The 17156-nt window shown below is 46.2% G+C and overlaps 4 protein-coding genes across 4 annotated transcripts in view; 3 read left to right on the forward strand and 1 right to left on the reverse strand.

Annotated features, from left to right (window-relative positions):
* The window catches only part of LOC122624497 (broad-complex core protein), an 81806-nt gene extending 76855 nt beyond the window's left edge, over nt 1–4951 (forward strand). The window contains exon 9 of the mRNA XM_043804093.1: nt 1194–4951. Within this exon, the coding sequence (XP_043660028.1) occupies nt 1194–1996 (803 nt within the window). The 3' untranslated portion in view covers nt 1997–4951. The remainder of the gene's footprint in view (nt 1–1193) is intronic.
* Nucleotides 4952–7603: 2652 nt separating this feature from the next.
* On the forward strand, nt 7604–10972 carry LOC122624496 (vacuolar protein sorting-associated protein 18 homolog). Its single transcript, XM_043804090.1, has 5 exons — nt 7604–7955; nt 8012–8670; nt 8724–10143; nt 10205–10356; nt 10418–10972. The coding sequence occupies exons 1-5, from the start codon at nt 7667–7669 to the stop codon at nt 10898–10900; spliced, it is 3003 nt and encodes a 1000-aa protein (XP_043660025.1). The 5' UTR covers nt 7604–7666; the 3' UTR covers nt 10901–10972.
* Nucleotides 10931–11820, reverse strand: LOC122624503 (protein C19orf12 homolog). Its single transcript, XM_043804102.1, has 2 exons — nt 11331–11820; nt 10931–11268 (listed from the first exon to the last, which is right to left on the reverse strand). The coding sequence occupies exons 1-2, from the start codon at nt 11530–11532 to the stop codon at nt 11048–11050; spliced, it is 423 nt and encodes a 140-aa protein (XP_043660037.1). The 5' UTR covers nt 11533–11820; the 3' UTR covers nt 10931–11047.
* Nucleotides 11821–12122: 302 nt separating this feature from the next.
* LOC122624498 (protein halfway) lies at nt 12123–15751 on the forward strand. The gene is made up of 4 exons (XM_043804097.1): nt 12123–12502; nt 13376–14313; nt 14375–14885; nt 14958–15751. The coding sequence occupies exons 1-4, from the start codon at nt 12485–12487 to the stop codon at nt 15348–15350; spliced, it is 1860 nt and encodes a 619-aa protein (XP_043660032.1). The 5' UTR covers nt 12123–12484; the 3' UTR covers nt 15351–15751.
* Nucleotides 15752–17156: the final 1405 nt, after the last annotated feature.

Below are 17156 nucleotides of genomic sequence, written 5' to 3' on the forward strand. Positions count from 1 at the left end.
TCGCTTAAGTGTCCTCAATCCTTGGCGACGACTTCATCTGCTTGCTACCCCCTAAATCATCACCACAAACATACCCCCATACACGCTCACAAATACACCCATAGACACTCATTCACACGTACGTGTTTTGATTGCATGTGCACACTGTTTGGTTTGTAGTGTAACTCGTTCGTACCTCGTATGTATATATGTACAAAATCGGTTGTTATATAGACTAATTTCCCTATTTACGCCTACGAAGTAGTAACCAGAGTATAGTGTACAGATCAGTTTGAAATACTCAAAATGGCGCGTTCATAGACCGTCGTCGAGTTTAGTTGGTTACTGGCTCAAGCATGCATACGCCGCCACCAGAAACTCGACCTAAGCTCGGTCCTAAAAAGGTATCTTAGCAGGAAAGCAGTTAGTAAAATTAAGTAGTATTCCTTCTCTGCCATAACTCTACACATATGCACATAACATATAAGCTTAGACATGCTAAAGAAAACCGTCAAAATCGAGGTTCAAACATATCAAGCCATCGACAAAATTAACCGCTTCCGTTTTCAATTCGACCCGTTTCCGATTCGTTCTCTGGAGAAAGCATAAAAGCAGAAAGAAAATAGAAAGAGCACAACGAACCGGAAACCACGGTCGGAATAGCCGACGTAGTGGCAAAACCTAAATCTGAACTTGAAACGACACATGCATTTATCTTTACCTTTATAATTACACACATATGTATTCGAGTATTCAACTATATAACGCTTTACCTCTACTCTCTGCTAGCAATTAATTTAAATTTATCCAATTCAGGAAGTTCCTAGTGCTAAATTAGAGCATTCAAGCATTACTATCTACCGTGTTTTATTTTAAACATCTTCCTCTATCCTGTCCTATACTCCTGTACTCCTGAAGTCCACTCTCCACTCTCCCCGATCCCCCCGCCTTTTGGAACTTGTCGCCCCGCAAGGGAGTCGATCCAAGGGGCAGTCTACCATGTATCTTCACCCCTTAACGTGCACTTTTATTTTCATACTTCCTGAACCAACCACAAAAGCAATATAAATATCAATACCAATACCAATACCAATAGCAATATCAAAACCAATAAATATGCCTAAACCAGTTCTCAAATTGATAAGACCCACACAGCCCTATCAACCACGCCAGTCCGACCGAACTAACGCCCTTCTTTTTTATCTCCTGTGCAGGACCGCACAGCATCACCCGCTCCGCAGCTACCTCGCCCACCAGTTCTACCTCATCGCCGCCCTCGCCGCCCACAGCCCTGATCTCGCCGACCAGTTCGCTGAAAGGGAGTCTGGCCGCCGCCGTCTACAGCCTACACAGCCACGCCCACGGCCATGTCCTGGGCCACGCCACCTCGCCGCCGCGTCCTGGCAGCGTGGGCAGCAGTGTGGGCAGCAATCTCTGCACCTCCACCTCCATGGGTTGTGGAGTGAACACTGGCAACAACAACAATGGCAACAACGCGAACAGCAACAGCAACAACGGCAACGCCGCTAACAACAACAACAACAACAGCAACAGCACGAGTCCTGGCAGCCAGACGGCGACAGCGGGTGGAGCCGTGACCCAGGCGGGCACGCCACCGCTACCGCTCCGCATGCCACCACCCACCAGCGGCGGCATAAACGAGCCGCAGGAGTGCCCCTACTGCCGCAGGACCTTCTCGTGCTACTACTCGCTGAAGCGCCACTTCCAGGACAAGCACGAACAGTCGGACACGCTGTATGTGTGCGAGTTCTGCCACCGGCGGTACCGCACCAAGAACTCGCTGACCACGCACAAGAGCCTGCAGCATCGCGGCTCCAGCGGCATGCTGAAGCGGCTGCTCAAGACGACCGCCATCAAGCACGGCCTGGTGGGCCACGGACATGGGCACGGACATGTCCACCATCCGCATCCGCACCACCACGGCCTGTCCCATCCGCGCACCAGTCTGTATGACTTCACCAGCGAGCTGGGACAGCCGCCACCGGGCATCCAATAGGAGCTAAGTTGGAACGCCATCTTTTAGAGAACGAAAGAGACGTGGTCAGTCGGTCAGCCAGTCAGCCAGACAGCCAGACAGCCAAACAGCCAGTTAGTCCATCAGTCGGTTGGATGACCGACCACCAGTGAGAAGCAGCAGCCAAGACCAGCTACAAATACTTTGCCCATTGTTTTCGCACTGGACCGACGATCCCCCCGAGAAAACCCAGAAATGATCAGGGATCTGGATCTCCAGCGTGCACTAGGTCTTAGCTAATTAACGATTAAGCATATTAGGCATATTTTGGCGTCAACTGTTTTATTATTCTTATCCCTATGTTAGGTAATTATTACGATTATTTTTTTGTGTATCTTAACTCTATTCGTACTATTAGTTATTTGTGCTGCTCTCACCTACTTAGTAGTTGAAGCACCTTCGCTGCTTCATGTGCAATACCTCAAGAATCGTGTAAATAATTTCGATAAATCTTAAATACCTCTGGAAGCTGCTGCACGAGCAGGCCAACACCACATACAAACATACAAACATACATACATGCAAACATATAAAACATATAAAACACACACAATACAAACAGCGTGAAGTTGCGTTTACAGAATACTTATTAGAAATTAGAGTTATGTTACCATTAATGACAACAACAAATGGGAAGAGAACGAAGGACTAGAACACACACACACACACCAACACAACCAGAACCACAACCACATACACACAACACACATGCTGGGCGGTCGTGACCTGGGGGCGGGAGCGGTTGGAGCAATAACGGTACATATCATGCAACTGCAAATGAATCTGAATCTGCAGCTGAAACTTAATCCGAAACTAAAGATGAAGCTGCATCCGAAATCGCAACCGAATCTAAAATAGAATCTAAGCCACCTGTCGGGCGCTACTGGTACTCAGCCGCCGCCGCCCCCGCACTTCCAGCATAAATATATATGTGGTTGTTGTCGTTGTTTTCGTTTAAGCACGGACACACACATATATGAAACACACGCACACCGCAACAGGCCAGAAAAACACAATCATACAATGTACACTCTACTTTTTTTTTTACTAGTTTTAGGCGCATTAAACTTATTTTATTTGCCAACTGCTGCGCCAAACGTGCGTTCTCTAAAGAGTCGGATTCCAGTAAGAAAAGATAAAGGTCCTACGGATCGGCGGCAGATTAGATTATATAAGATGTGTGTATTTTTTTTTCGAGGGAGCCGTAACTGTAAATGTAGCTCATATATAAGACTAGAGTAAGCCTAATTCAAATCTAATGTTAAAAGTCGATGGGGCACGAAGATGAGAAACGTGCAGAAAGCAAGAAACACAAGAGACAAGAAACAAAAAAACAAACAAACAAAAACAAAAACCAACCAACAAACAAAAGAAAAACGTTATCAGGGATAAAATATCAAGTATGCAGTAGGAAAGTAATTTTTTCTACTTATTCACAAATACGACGAATAAAGTAACAGAAATTAAAATCATTTTTTTATATACACATATACACATATAACATACAACGCGTATAAACGATAAATGTGCATATGCGTGCGCGTAAGCGAAGAGAAACAACTATACTAAAGTCTATGTATACATGTATATACTTTACACCATTTACCATATACAATTTATAAGCCGATATGCCGATGATATACACAAAACACAAGCAAAAGTACCGCGGTACTAGTACGTCTCTGGTGTATAGAAGATAGTGGAGCTGTAAACGTTTGTGCAAATCAAGAATTAACGTATTAACGTATTAAACAAAACCGCAAAGTAACTCAGTGATTTTTACCAGCGAAGTACAAATGTTCTGAAATTAAATTAACTAACAAGTAATAAGCGCCGACGAGCAGATCAGAAATGCATATTTAACGAAGTGCAGCCTGCAAGCAGAGCAAATCGAAATCGAAAAGTATCTAGTGACGGGAGTAGCTATTCCGATCAGAATCCTGAATCAGAATCAGAAAAGGCCACAGTTAGCACTGCCCAACAAAAATTGTACATGCCACACGTTGCGAGCTAGGAAGCGATATCTGATCATGTTGCATCTGCGTCTCCAGCAATCGAGCACAGATGCAACCAGAAGGGGGCAGCCAAATATGAGGCGACATATTTGTCCTTCTCAGACTGGAAGTGCAAAAAACCACCCAATAGCATCTGTGTTAAGAAAATGTTAAAGTCAAACAAAAAAAAAAGTACGAAGAATGTGTATCAATTCAATGTCTCAGGAATTTCTTAAAATTTAACCAATTTACACCTTATACTATAGAACACACTGCAGGAACGTCTGGAAAGACAGCTAACAACAAAATCTTCCAACCAACACACCTCCCATGGTGCATATCATCATCTCATCATCAAGTGCGAGTTTTCCGAATTCTTGTCAAAACAAAAACAAAAAAAAAATATAATAGTTATAGGGGCATTAACACGTACCGATTGCAGTAAAGCAGTAGGAGCATAGGAGCAGTTGTAGGAGAGTAATTAGTATTCTTTGTGCCATGCTACCCTGAAACAATAGCCCTACGACTAGGGATTGGAAGTCTAATAGGCATTGGTGATCAGCGATCAGTGATCACTGGTCAGCATGAGGTTTCCTTATCAGCGTACAAGCAAAGATCCATCCAGGTTAAACTACATATGCAGACATATGGCATACTATATAACATATGGCACATATAGCCTAAAAATATGGCATATTGGCAGGCACGTTCTCAGCTATCGGCCCGTAGATCTGACATAGTCTTAATTAATTTATTCAACCTCACAGATACAGATACAGCTACAGATACAGATGCAGATATTTAAGGTTGGGGAGGTTAGAAGGGGGGATAGGTGGAGTCGAAGGGAACGGAATGGATGAGCGGGATGAGCTGTGTGGCACTTTTGCTTTCCCCAGTTGAGGGTCCCAGGAGTCCCATTTTCATTTTAGCTTAGAATTAACTCTTCCGCTTACACTTACTTTACACGTATTTATGATATTTTTTTTTTCTAATTTTAGAACCTAATTTTAGATGTGTTTTATACTTTATTATTCTGAACTTGGACGGAATTACAGTTTATGCTAGTATTTAATTGGTTACAACTTGTAAGACATACTACATTTATTAACTTTTTTTAATAATAACGAATACGAATACGAAAAGAAAAGCAGAAACAACAAAACAAACACAAAAACGAAAACGAAAAATAATGCAAATGCAAAACAAACTGTGATCTTACAAATCTTTGAAGTGTGAAATTTTTAATTCTCTTGTACGAAATTCCATTTTGGCTGTTTATATTTTTAATTATGTTATTACAAACGAGACAGTTAGTCTGTTTGGCAAAATTTATGTTTAGAACCTCAACGAAACTGTGAATGCGAACTTTTGTATTATTTTTTGTGCGCCTTTTTTATACACGTATTGTTTATGTATCCAATTAAACCTATTCAAAATTTTACTTTTTGGCATGTGTTACACAATAAACAAATCATTTTAAGCAAAACAAACCACAAACTATATTTTCCTTATCCCCAAACTACTACGCTCCACCAGATACATACACTTTATTTGTTAGCTATTATTTAAAGCCCTTTTGTTTCGACCTCGGCCTCCACAAATCGTTACACCGGGAAAACTCAGGGAAGCTTACCAATGCTCAGGGATACCAATACCACTACACTTAAGAGACCCCTCTATCGACCCTATAAATACTAGCCAGGAAAAAAGAAAAGAACCAAACCAGCAGCAGAAGCAGAAGCAGAATCAGAAGCATAAGAATTTCTTTCGAAAGGATTTAGCATGGCCAAAAAACACTGATGAAAAAGACGCATATGTACCGCATAACATGTGCACCATTAATAAGAAGATTTTGAATCAGATTAATGTAGTTTATAGCTCTAACGTTCGTTTAAAGATATTCTTAGAAATAGAAACGTATATGTATACCCCATATTTGACGCACTTTCCCCACCCGAAGAACAACCTGCGCATTACTTCAAATGCAAAATGGTTCGGACACCAGAAATTCTATCTAAATATCTATTTATCTGTTGTTATCTGTCACTCTCCCATGCGCAAGTACCTTGTACATGTATGTGTGAGCAAAATTTGAATTTGAATTTGAATATTAAATTAAAATTGAAAAAATTGAATAATCGAAAAAAGCGTAAAATTACTAAAAGGATGAACAAAATGCAACGCATATCACAAAAACATTCAGTACGATAAGAAAGGGAAAATTATAACAAATTAGAACACAAAACTTAAATCGGAAAATTAGATAATTGAAAATTATTAGTCGAAATTATTAATTATATTATACACAATACATGTGCATACATATTATTCTATATGTGTACAGGCATACATATGTACATATGCATATGCTTGCATATATGCCCAAAGCCAAATACATTTCGGAACTACGCTGTTTATTAATTTAACTTTTCGGTATTTAAAACAAAAAATCTGTGATTCACTACAAAATTTAAATTTTAAAAATTATTGTATAGCGCCAAATAAGCGATAACGATGTTTAAGCTTAACCACAAGCTAACCAAAGCAAAGCAAAAAGAGAAAAACGAACTTTTTGGATTTTATCTAATAGCCAAATACGATGTATATGCGTTTGCATTTTTCCAAACTTTCGGCTATACATTACTCACATGCATATTTTACTGAGCATCGGCGCACTCTCGGATGCCAAGGTGACCGACAGAGATTCGGATTTGGATTCGGATTCGGATCCAGATGCAGATATAGATACACTTGACACGCTTGATACACGCTGACATGTCCTTCACCGATACAAATCAAAGCACAATATATGCAAATTAGTTGTACTCGAAGGAAACCTGAAAGAACATTAAAAATAATAATACTATTACTATTTTTTTTTTTTTGTAGGATTTACTAGAAATAATATATATGTAATTTCGAACACTTTTAAAGTCCGAATTTATTAACAAAACAAAAATTAGGAAAGAAAGCAGATGAATAATTATCATAAAGTCAGCAAAGAATTACACGTTAGTAAATAAAAGGCACAAATAACACAAGAAAATCATTTCATGCATACAAACATACATGTATACAAACTAATTGTACATTTTCTATTACTAACCCTATTGAAAATCAAACAACATCCCCTGTCAGCATTATTCACGCAAAGGCAAAACGGGGATGCAATGAAGATCGAAAAACACATAAAATATATAAATCGAGTCAGAGGAAGTGTAAAAGATGTTTATCATGACGGATTGCATTCTGCATGCTCAAGTGCACTGGCACCGTTTAAATGTGGACACATGTTTAACGACGGCAGCAAAGCACGCATCCAACATAAATATATATAAATAAAATAATTACATGTATACAAGGAAAACACTAATTATTAATAAAAACCGAAACAAAAAAGCGTATTTGCTTGCTTAATGGGGGGCAAATTGGGGTTTACCTAGCATTGCAAGACCATGGAAAGCACTCAAAAAAGTAACGAATGTAATTTTGAATGTCGATAACGATAACATATCCTACCAGTGCTAGCCGATAATTATTCAGCTGACTGGTCATCGAGCTATCGATAGCTATCGAGCTGTACTGCTAGTGCCATCACTTCTCCGATTGGGGCGTATTGGTCGAACAAATTGTAAACAGCGGAGAAAAAAGCAGCAGAATGGACCCGTCAATGCCCAACCAGCCGAAGTTCCTGCCCCGCATAGAGCGTAATTCGTCGGGGACCGCCGCCAACTCGTACGTGGCCACCGCCTCCGGCAATCCCTTCGAAACGGACGAGGAGGATGAAATCTTTAGCAGGCACAAGATGGTGCTCCGGGTGCCCAGCAACTGCACCGGCGACCTGATGCACCTGGCCGTCTCGCGGAACTGGCTCGTCTGCCTGTTGGGCACGCCGGAGCGGACCACACTGCTGCGCTTCTTTCTGCCTCGCGCGATTCCACCGGGCGGTATGTGCACTTGTTTGCTCTTGGTCCCGCTCCTTCAACTTTTCCTGTCCTTGCAGAGGCGGTGCTGGAGAAGTACCTCTCCGGTTCCGGCTACAAGATAACTCGCATGTTCCTGGACCCCACGGGCCATCACATCATCATCGCTCTGGTGCCAAAGTCCGCTTCCGCTGGCGTCTCTCCGGACTTCCTGTACATCCACTGCCTCGAGTCGCCACAGGCGCAGCAGCTGAAGGTGCGGCGCATCGAGAAGTTCAAGGACCACGAGATAACGGCCGTCGCTTTCAATCCGTACCACGGCAACGAGTCCTCCACGGGGCCCATCCTGCTCGGCACTAGTCGGGGCCTTATCTTCGAGACCGAGCTGAATCCCGCAGCCGACGGTCATGTCCAGCGCAAGCAGCTCTACGACCTGGGTCTGGGCCGTCCGAAGTACCCCATCACGGGCCTCAAGCTGCTGCGGGTGCCCAACAGCAGTCGGTACATAATCGTGGTCACCAGTCCCGAGTGCATATACACATTCCAGGAGACGCTTAAGGCAGAGGAGCGTTCGCTGCAGGCAATATTCGCCGGCTATGTGAGCGGAGTGCAGGAGCCGCACTGCGAGGAGCGCAAGACTGATCTGACTTTTTCGCAGCTCCGCTTCTTCGCTCCGCCCAACAGCAAGTATCCAAAGCAGTGGGCGTGGCTGTGTGGTGAGGGCATCCGTGTGGGCGAGGTAAGTGGTTGCTTTTGTTGCATATCCCCTGGCGCTAACAGCTTGAAATTTAGCTTTCCATCGAGGGCAACAGTGCCACCACCCTGATAGGGAACACACTGATAAACCTGGACTTCGAGAAGACAATGCATCTGTCGTACGGCGAGCGGCGTCTCAACATTCCCAAAGCGTTCGTACTGACCGAGTACCACGCCGTGCTGCTGTACGCGGATCACGTACGCGCCATCTGCCTGCTGAACCAGGAGCAGGTCTATCAGGAAGCATTCGACGAGGCCCGAGTGGGCAAACCGCTGAGCATCGAACGGGACGAGCTTACCGGCTCGATATACGTTTATACCGTAAAAACCGTGTTCAACCTCAGGGTGACGCGCGAGGAGCGGAACGTGTGGCGCATCTATCTCGACAAGGGACAGTACGAGCTAGCAACGGCACACGCAGCCGAGGATCCCGAGCACCTGCAGCTTGTGCTTGGCCAGCGGGCGGATGCCGCCTTCGCGGACGGATCCTATCAGGTGGCAGCCGATTATTACGCTGAGACGGACAAGTCCTTTGAGGAGGTGTGCTTGAAGTTCATGGTGCTGCCGGACAAGCGACCCATTATCAACTACGTTAAGAAGCGCCTCAGCCGAATGACTACAGTGGAAACGGATGAGCTGGACGAGGACAGAAAGAACAGCATTAAGGCGTTGGTCATCTGGCTAATTGACCTCTACCTCATCCAGATCAACATGCCCGACAAGGTCGAGGACTGGCGCAGCTCGTGGCAGACGGAGTACGACGAGTTCATGATGGAGACCCATGTCCTGTCCTGCACGCGGCAAAATCGCGAGGATGTGCAGCAGCTGATTGCCGAGCACGCTGATCCGCGCAACATGGCCCAATTCGCCATCGCCATCGGCGACTATGATGAAGTGGTGGGGCAGCAGCTTAAGGCCGAGTGTTTTGCCGAGGCACTGCAAACGCTGATCAATCAACGGAATCCAGAACTCTTCTACAAGTACGCGCCTGAGCTGATAACTAGGCTGCCAAAGCCCACGGTTGACGCCCTAATGGCCCAGGGATCCCGACTGGAGGTGGAGAAACTGGTCCCCACGCTCATCGTCATGGAAACTCGCGAGCAGCGGGAGCAGACACAGCGATACCTCGAGTTCGCCATATACAAGCTAAACACGACCAATGACGCCATCCACAATTTTCTGCTGCATTTGTACGCGGAACACGAGCCCAAGCTGCTGATGAAGTACCTCGAGATCCAGGGCCGCGATGAGAGCCTCGTCCATTATGACATCCATTACGCCCACAAAGTGTGCACCGACTTGAACGTGAAGGAAGCTCGCGTGTTCCTCGAATGCATGCTGCGCAAGTGGATCTCTGCAGTAGATCTGGCCCTCACGTTCGACATGAAGCTGGCCAAGGAAACCGCCTCAAGGCCGTCGGACAGCAAGATGCGGCGGAAGCTCTGGCTTCGCATAGGTGTGTTGACTCAGGGCTCTCTCCTCATATTGTTTATTTATCGGTTTTCGTCTGCTTTCAGCATACCACGACATCAAGGGAACCAACGACGTCAAAAAGGCTTTGAATCTTCTGAAGGAGTGCGATCTCTTGCGCATCGAGGACCTATTGCCGTTCTTTGCAGACTTTGAGAAAATTGACAACTTCAAGGAGGCGATCTGTGATGCTCTGCGCGTATGTAAAATTATGTATAATGTAGGCAATCTCATTACTAATCGGTTTCTTTGCTTGACAGGATTACAATCAGCGAATCCTGGATCTGCAGCGTGAAATGGCAGAGACCACGGAGCAGACCGATCGCGTCACCGCCGAGTTGCAGCAATTGCGCCAGCACAGCCTCACCGCTGATTCTCATGATACTTGTGAAATTTGCGAGATGATGCTGCTGGTGAAGCCCTTCTTCATGTTCATCTGCGGCCACAAATTCCACAGCGACTGTCTGGAGAAGCAAGTTGTGCCCTTGCTGACCAAGGAGCAATGTCGGCGCCTCGGCACCCTAAAGCAGCAACTGGAGGCAGAGGTGCAAACGCAGGCGCAACCGCAGTCGGGTGCCCTTAGCAAACAGCAGGCAAAGGAGTTGCAGCGGAAGAGGGCGGAACTGAAAACCGAAATCGAGGACATCCTCGCTGCGGATTGTCTATTCTGCGGGCTGCTAATCAACACCATCGACCAGCCGTTTGTTGACGACTGGGAGCAGGTGAATGTCGAGTGGGAGTAGTTCGCTCCCACCGTCGTTCACACCCAAATATTTATGTACATATAAAGTATTTATTAATAAACCTAATCAGATCACAAAAGTTCCGACTGAGATAGCCGTCCAAATTCTACAGTTACCTGGCCATCACCCACTTGCCCGCACAGCAGGTCAGTCGACAATCTGCATGCGCAGCTCGTTGGTCACAAAGGACATGACCGTGTTAAGCACAGCCTGCTGAATGGAGGCGTTCTGGACAATCAGCGGCAGCAGCATCACCACGTCGGTGGGATGTATCTCGGCCACAGCCCTGGACACATGCTGCACCAGCTGCTCTCGCTGTGTGTCCGTCAGGTCGTTTAGGATGACTTCGCCCAGCGGTCGGAATTTGCCTGTTTGGGAGGTGGAGGGTGGAAATGTAGGAGACTCCATTCGGAACTTCATCTTCACTTACCGCTTGTCATCTTGTATGCGGCGATTCCGCCGGCGGTCCCGCCCACCGCCAGACCCACGGGGCCCAGGAGCATGCCGCCCACGAAGGAGCAGGCGGCGCAGACAGCTGCTCCCTTGCCAGACTGCTTCACGGCGACGCGGACATTGCGGTCGTCCGCTACGATGGCTATCGCCTCCATCAACTCGCGCGTATCTATAGGCATCTTTAGGCTCCACGTAGTAGCTGGCCAAAATTTCGCAACGCAATGATCGTATTTCCAATTTAGACTTTGTTCCGTGCGTTGGTATGACGTTTACTATTACGCCACTAGATCCGTTTGTATTCTGGTTTTTAGTGTTGGTATTGGATTCTCTAACTTGTTACTGGGCAACATAAACAATTTTACGGGATTCGCTCTGGGAAAACTAATTGTAAACTGAAATTTGACTTAAAAAACTGAAACTTGATTAAACTTGCGACCGCCAGATTCAGAGATGCGCAAAAGTCGGTGTCGAAATCGACTGTTATACCGATATATGGCTTTAACCCTTATGTGCTTGATGGTAGCACTTTATATTTCTTTTATTGATCTACAAGTTATTACAAGTCTATTGGTAAGTGGAATAAACTATAATAAATTAAATGCATACTGGCTTTTTAAACAAGTTGGAAATCATGAGAAATGCTAATGAAACCTTAATAACGCAGAAAGTTGAGCAAACGGGTTAAGTTTTCCAACTATCGTATAGCGGTGTCCGATGATGACACGGTTGGGCGTATCGATAAGTCGATTGCCCGCGGTGAACAGAGCACTTAACAGTCCTAACAGCGAGTGCTCTGCTACGCTGCGCGCACCTAACAGTTGCCTTTTGTTTTGTTCGTAGTTTATCAATTCGACTCGAGATACTTTTGTGTTGCCCATACTTAGCACACCTGAGCGATTCTTCCCATGCACTGATCTGTGGCAGATCACCTGGCGGACGAAACGAGCCTGCAGAACCGCCGAAAAGGCGCTCCTCTTCGCTGGGAATGGAATGTGCGCACAGCATTTAAACCGTGAACACTTCCGTGTGATTCGGATTCCTCGGATGTGGATGATCGCGCGGTTCCTCCGCCACCTAGTCAAGGAGTAAACCTGCCACGGAGCACTTAGTGCACTTCATTTCGGAGGCGACATGCTCGCGTACACCCACGTAAGTCCAATGCGCATGCAGCTCCGCGAGTGTGTGGTTGTATGGGTATGGGTATGGACACGGGCATGTCGATACTGATAATGATACTATATTTATAATCTCGCAAACACTCTAAATTGCTCTGAGGGAGGGGTGCTCGGCTACAACTAGGCTCTATATCTTATACCACGCCCAGTTAAATTACTTTATGCACATAGAGCATAGGCAATTCTGATGTCTCCTGAAATCCGGGCACTTGGTTAGCTAATCCTCGTATCCCAGTACTCCTTGGAACCTTCAAACCAAGTACGAAATGTAACCCATATCAAACGTATTATTGGCTTATGGTAATACGGACTATTATGTTGTTTCTATCAGGCAAAGCTCTTGAAATGGCCCCATTCCAATCCACTCCATTCCGACATTCCGAAATCGGCAATTTGCCACCAACCGACCCGCCCACAAGTGCTCCCTAACACAATTAATCTTTTTATTGCCCTTTTATCACATACGATTCGTTAATTAATTGCCGAATTAGCATGGCAGTGTTGTTGGCAACTGGCCCGCAAGACGCTAAATCGAGTGGGCAAACAATTAGAAACCAGTTGGAGACCAGTTACCGGAGACCCTCCCGACTCCCTAACTCCCAGACCCCACCCGACACCCAGGCCCACCAACTGATGTACAGCGTACAGGGTGTGCCTCACTTACCCTAATTACGGCAATTGGAGGACGAGCCAGGCCAAGCCCTCGTCGGTCTAATTCGATTCGCAAACAAACGCGTCTGGTGTAGCAAATATTTGCATATGTACGTCCAACGTGCGACACGGCACTTTTTCCATTACCCCACTCGATTCGGTTTAACGCGCCCTTTGATTGCCGTTCTCGTTACAGGGCACATGGCTCCTGCTCCTGCTGCTCCTTGTTGCAGGCGCATGCGCGCGTCCAGAAACAGCACACACACCGGATCCTGCTACCCTAGGCGAGGAGTCCTCTCCACATGCACACGCACATGTACATGCACATCCGCATCCACATCCACAGCCTCAACACCATCACCGCGCCCATCCCCATGCGCCACTGGAGGAAGATGAGCAGGGAACAGCCATACCTGCTCCTATTCTTACAGCTGATCATGTGGGCATAGGCGAAACCACCACAGCAACCAGTTTGGCCGAGACGCAAAGTGTGTCCGATCCGGGATCTGTGACGGACACCACATCAACAAGCACATCCCACTCCACCTCGACCACGTCAACCACTTCGCCCGCACCCCTTCCGCCGGCTGCTCCCGAACAGCCGGAGTACCTGAAGCACTGCTTCTATGCAGAGGAGCAGCTGTGTGGCCACACCTTTGACGGACGAGCCGAAATCTCCGAGGGCCAGGGCTCGACAGTCGCGCAGTCGGAAGCCCAAAACCGAGGTGGACAGGGGAACGGCCAGTGCCAGTGCAGGGAGCACCCGGCGCGGCCCAACTCCTGGTACTGCTGCAACATATCGCAGCTGACGATGATCTCAAGCTGCAGCAATATATCCAAGTGGACCAACCTGCACGTGCGCAACATGACTGTGGAGGACATGGACCTCTCCAACCCAATTTTCAGATCCCTGCAGTCGCTAGCCGTGACGGACGGCAATATCACCCGACTGGTGAACGCCTTTCCGCGACTCTCGGCCCTCAAGTGCCTAAACATATCAAACAACAACATCTCGGAGATCCACTCGAGGGCGGTGAAGGACGTGCCCCATCTGGAGTTCTTTGGCATGTCGAACAACAATCTCTCGCTGGTGCCGCACCGAAACCAGAACAAGAACATTACGCTGGACATCAGGTGAGGATAGCAGGCTACGTGTTCAGCGAAAAATAGAGCCTAACCCAACGAATCCTTTCAGTGGCAACATGCGCATGCTGTGCACCCCGCTAAACGAAATCATATACACCGAATCCATAAATTTTCTGAACCCGAAGCACTCCTACTGTCAGTACAACGCCACGCACACCTGGTTTCAGTCCACGGACAAGGTGTCCGTGGAGCAGCTGGAGAACAGAAAGCGGTGTGTGACCAATTGCCCGGTTATTCCCAACTACGGCAGCTGCAATTGTACGCTGGAGAATATTATGATCATACAGGACAACCAGTCGAAGCCCCAGTGCCATGTAGACTGTTCCAATCTCGGCCTGGTGGAGCTACCCCAAAGACTGCCGGACAACACGTTTATGCTCAATATCACAAACAACAAGATAACCAGCCTGGGCGATTACTTCCAAACGAACCCCACCTACCACAATATTAACCGTCTCTTGGCCGATAACAATCTCATATCCTCCATCGTTGAGTTCGAGGGCACCAAGTTCATCGAAACCTTTCAGCGCATCTACATGCGAAACAATTCGCTGGGCAGGGTGAGTGTGCTACCACACTACATTACTGAAGGAATCCCTGAAAGTGAAGGTTACCTATTTACCACAATATAGATTCCGGAGTACATTCTTAGCAACGCCCTGATGGACTCCGGCCTGGGCCGTCGAATATACCTGGCAGGCAACAAGCTTCAGTGCGACTGCAACACGGCGAAGACGCTGCAAAATTGGCTGAAGGAGCGCAGCTCCGACATACCCGACTACATGGAAATACGCTGCCGCAACCTGCCTCAGAGAGTCATCGAACTGCAGGAGGCTAAGCTGTGCCAGTCGCCCCCAGATTGGACCGACTACATATACTATTTAATAGCCGCCGAGGTCATCCTTCTGCTCGCCCTAATTACCAAGGTGACCTACGACTATTGGGTCTTTAAGACGGCTGGCTATCTGCCCTGGCCGGCTAGCAAAATGCCCAAGTTGCCTTGCGATTGGCTGTGCGAATCGTAGAGCTGCAACACAACGTCGAATAGAGCCCGGGTGGAGCGTAAGATGGCCAAACAGACGGTCAGACCGTGACATAATCACATGACAGAACGTATTTTCATACGTGTCCTACCTTTAAATGTATCCGACTGTATATCTGCGGAACCGTGTGCCTTTTATATACATATGTGAACGATTTTTGTGTACGATTGGTGTGTAGCCTTAAGAACAGTGTGCATGTACTTGTCGTTATGTAGTGGGTGCATCTGGAATTATAAACAGAGTAGTAACGTTGATCAGCACCATTGCTTAGGGTCGTGAGCTTAGTCAGCCTACTTACATGTGGTACATATGGTAAACACAGCAGAGAACGACGAATAAATCAATAGAGAAACTCGTGTTCAGAGTTCATTTTACGAATGATATTTATTGTTGTGGTTTGTTGTGATTTAAATAGAATAATTATTATTAAGAAAAAAATACGCACTTCCAACTCTTCCGGTGCAGCTCTAATCTGAATTGAGCTCTGCACCTCCCTTCTCCCAGTGGGGCGAGGGTTTTCGGTTTGGTTTTAGATCGTCATTAGATCGATATTAGATCGTGGTCGTGATCGTGATCGCGGTCGCGATTCTAAATACCTGTGTGGGCGTGTGAGTGTGGTGTCAGTATGATGTGGTGTAATGTGCCTTTTGGGGATATAAGTAGGGTCACGATGCCTGCGATTTGGGCCACGTTCCCTGGTTTAACTTTATACTTAAATATGTTGACTTGGTATCATTAGGGGACTCTTTAACACTGCCTTTGCATAGGTTGTTATTACTTATTATCGTCGTATTCATCGTAGGCATGTATATATGTTCTTTTAAATGTGTATTCGTTGCGTGGTTTTGCATGTAAATATATATGTTATACATATTCGTCGAATGGCGCTAAATAAACAATACAAATCTTCTAACTTAGGTAAATATTTGTCTTTGTGTATATGCATGTAAACGTCTTGAGCGCGCACCTAAGGGGTTAAGTGATTGGCGTTTAGTCTTGGACTTGAATTGAAGTCAAGTCTTCAAGTCTATTGCACGCACATTGGGGCATCTAAACTGGGACTACCTATAAAAGATGCGGCGCACTGCTGTGGGCCACTGTGGGTGTGGGTGCGCATCATCAGCAGTGTGGCCTGGAGAAGGTGTATTTGAGCTATTGGATATACATGTAATAGAACTATGAATTTATACATACATATGTGAGTAGCGAATAGCAGTTGCAGATGCAGATACATATACTCTAAAGTGTTCATTGTAACCTGTTCGTATGGTTCGTATGTGGTGTGGTGTGGTGTTAGATCTTATGCTACAGCGCTCGTCCTATGTGTGAAGTTCACCTCAACGGACCGCATTTAGACTTCGAAAATTGAACAATTTAAGGAATGCATATGCATGTTTGTGGTTTGTGTCTAATTGATATAAAACGTGGCAGAGGTGCAACAAATTTCGTTCAAGTCGTGTGTTACAAGTTTATTAAAAGTAAATTAGCCTATAATACTGAAGTCTAATACTGGCCGGGCAGTAAAGGTAACAAATCTATGTGTGGTGTGCCTAGTGTGCCTAGTGAGCCGTTTCCCTTGTCCATTGGACCTTCCAAAAACAATGCCATCGATCATACTCTGTGGGCAAAGCCCAGGTGTAAACTAGCCGTGGATGTGGCTTTGGGAATGGAGACTCCGACTCCGGGGGCCTTGCTGGCCAACCACTGACCACCGTTCGATGTAGCGTGAATCGTGTATCGTGTAGCGTGTAGCGTTGAATGCATATGGCTAAGGATATATGTTTTACC

Source organism: Drosophila teissieri, chromosome X (assembly GCF_016746235.2).
Source record: "Drosophila teissieri strain GT53w chromosome X, Prin_Dtei_1.1, whole genome shotgun sequence".
NCBI lineage: Eukaryota > Metazoa > Arthropoda > Insecta > Diptera > Drosophilidae > Drosophila > Drosophila teissieri.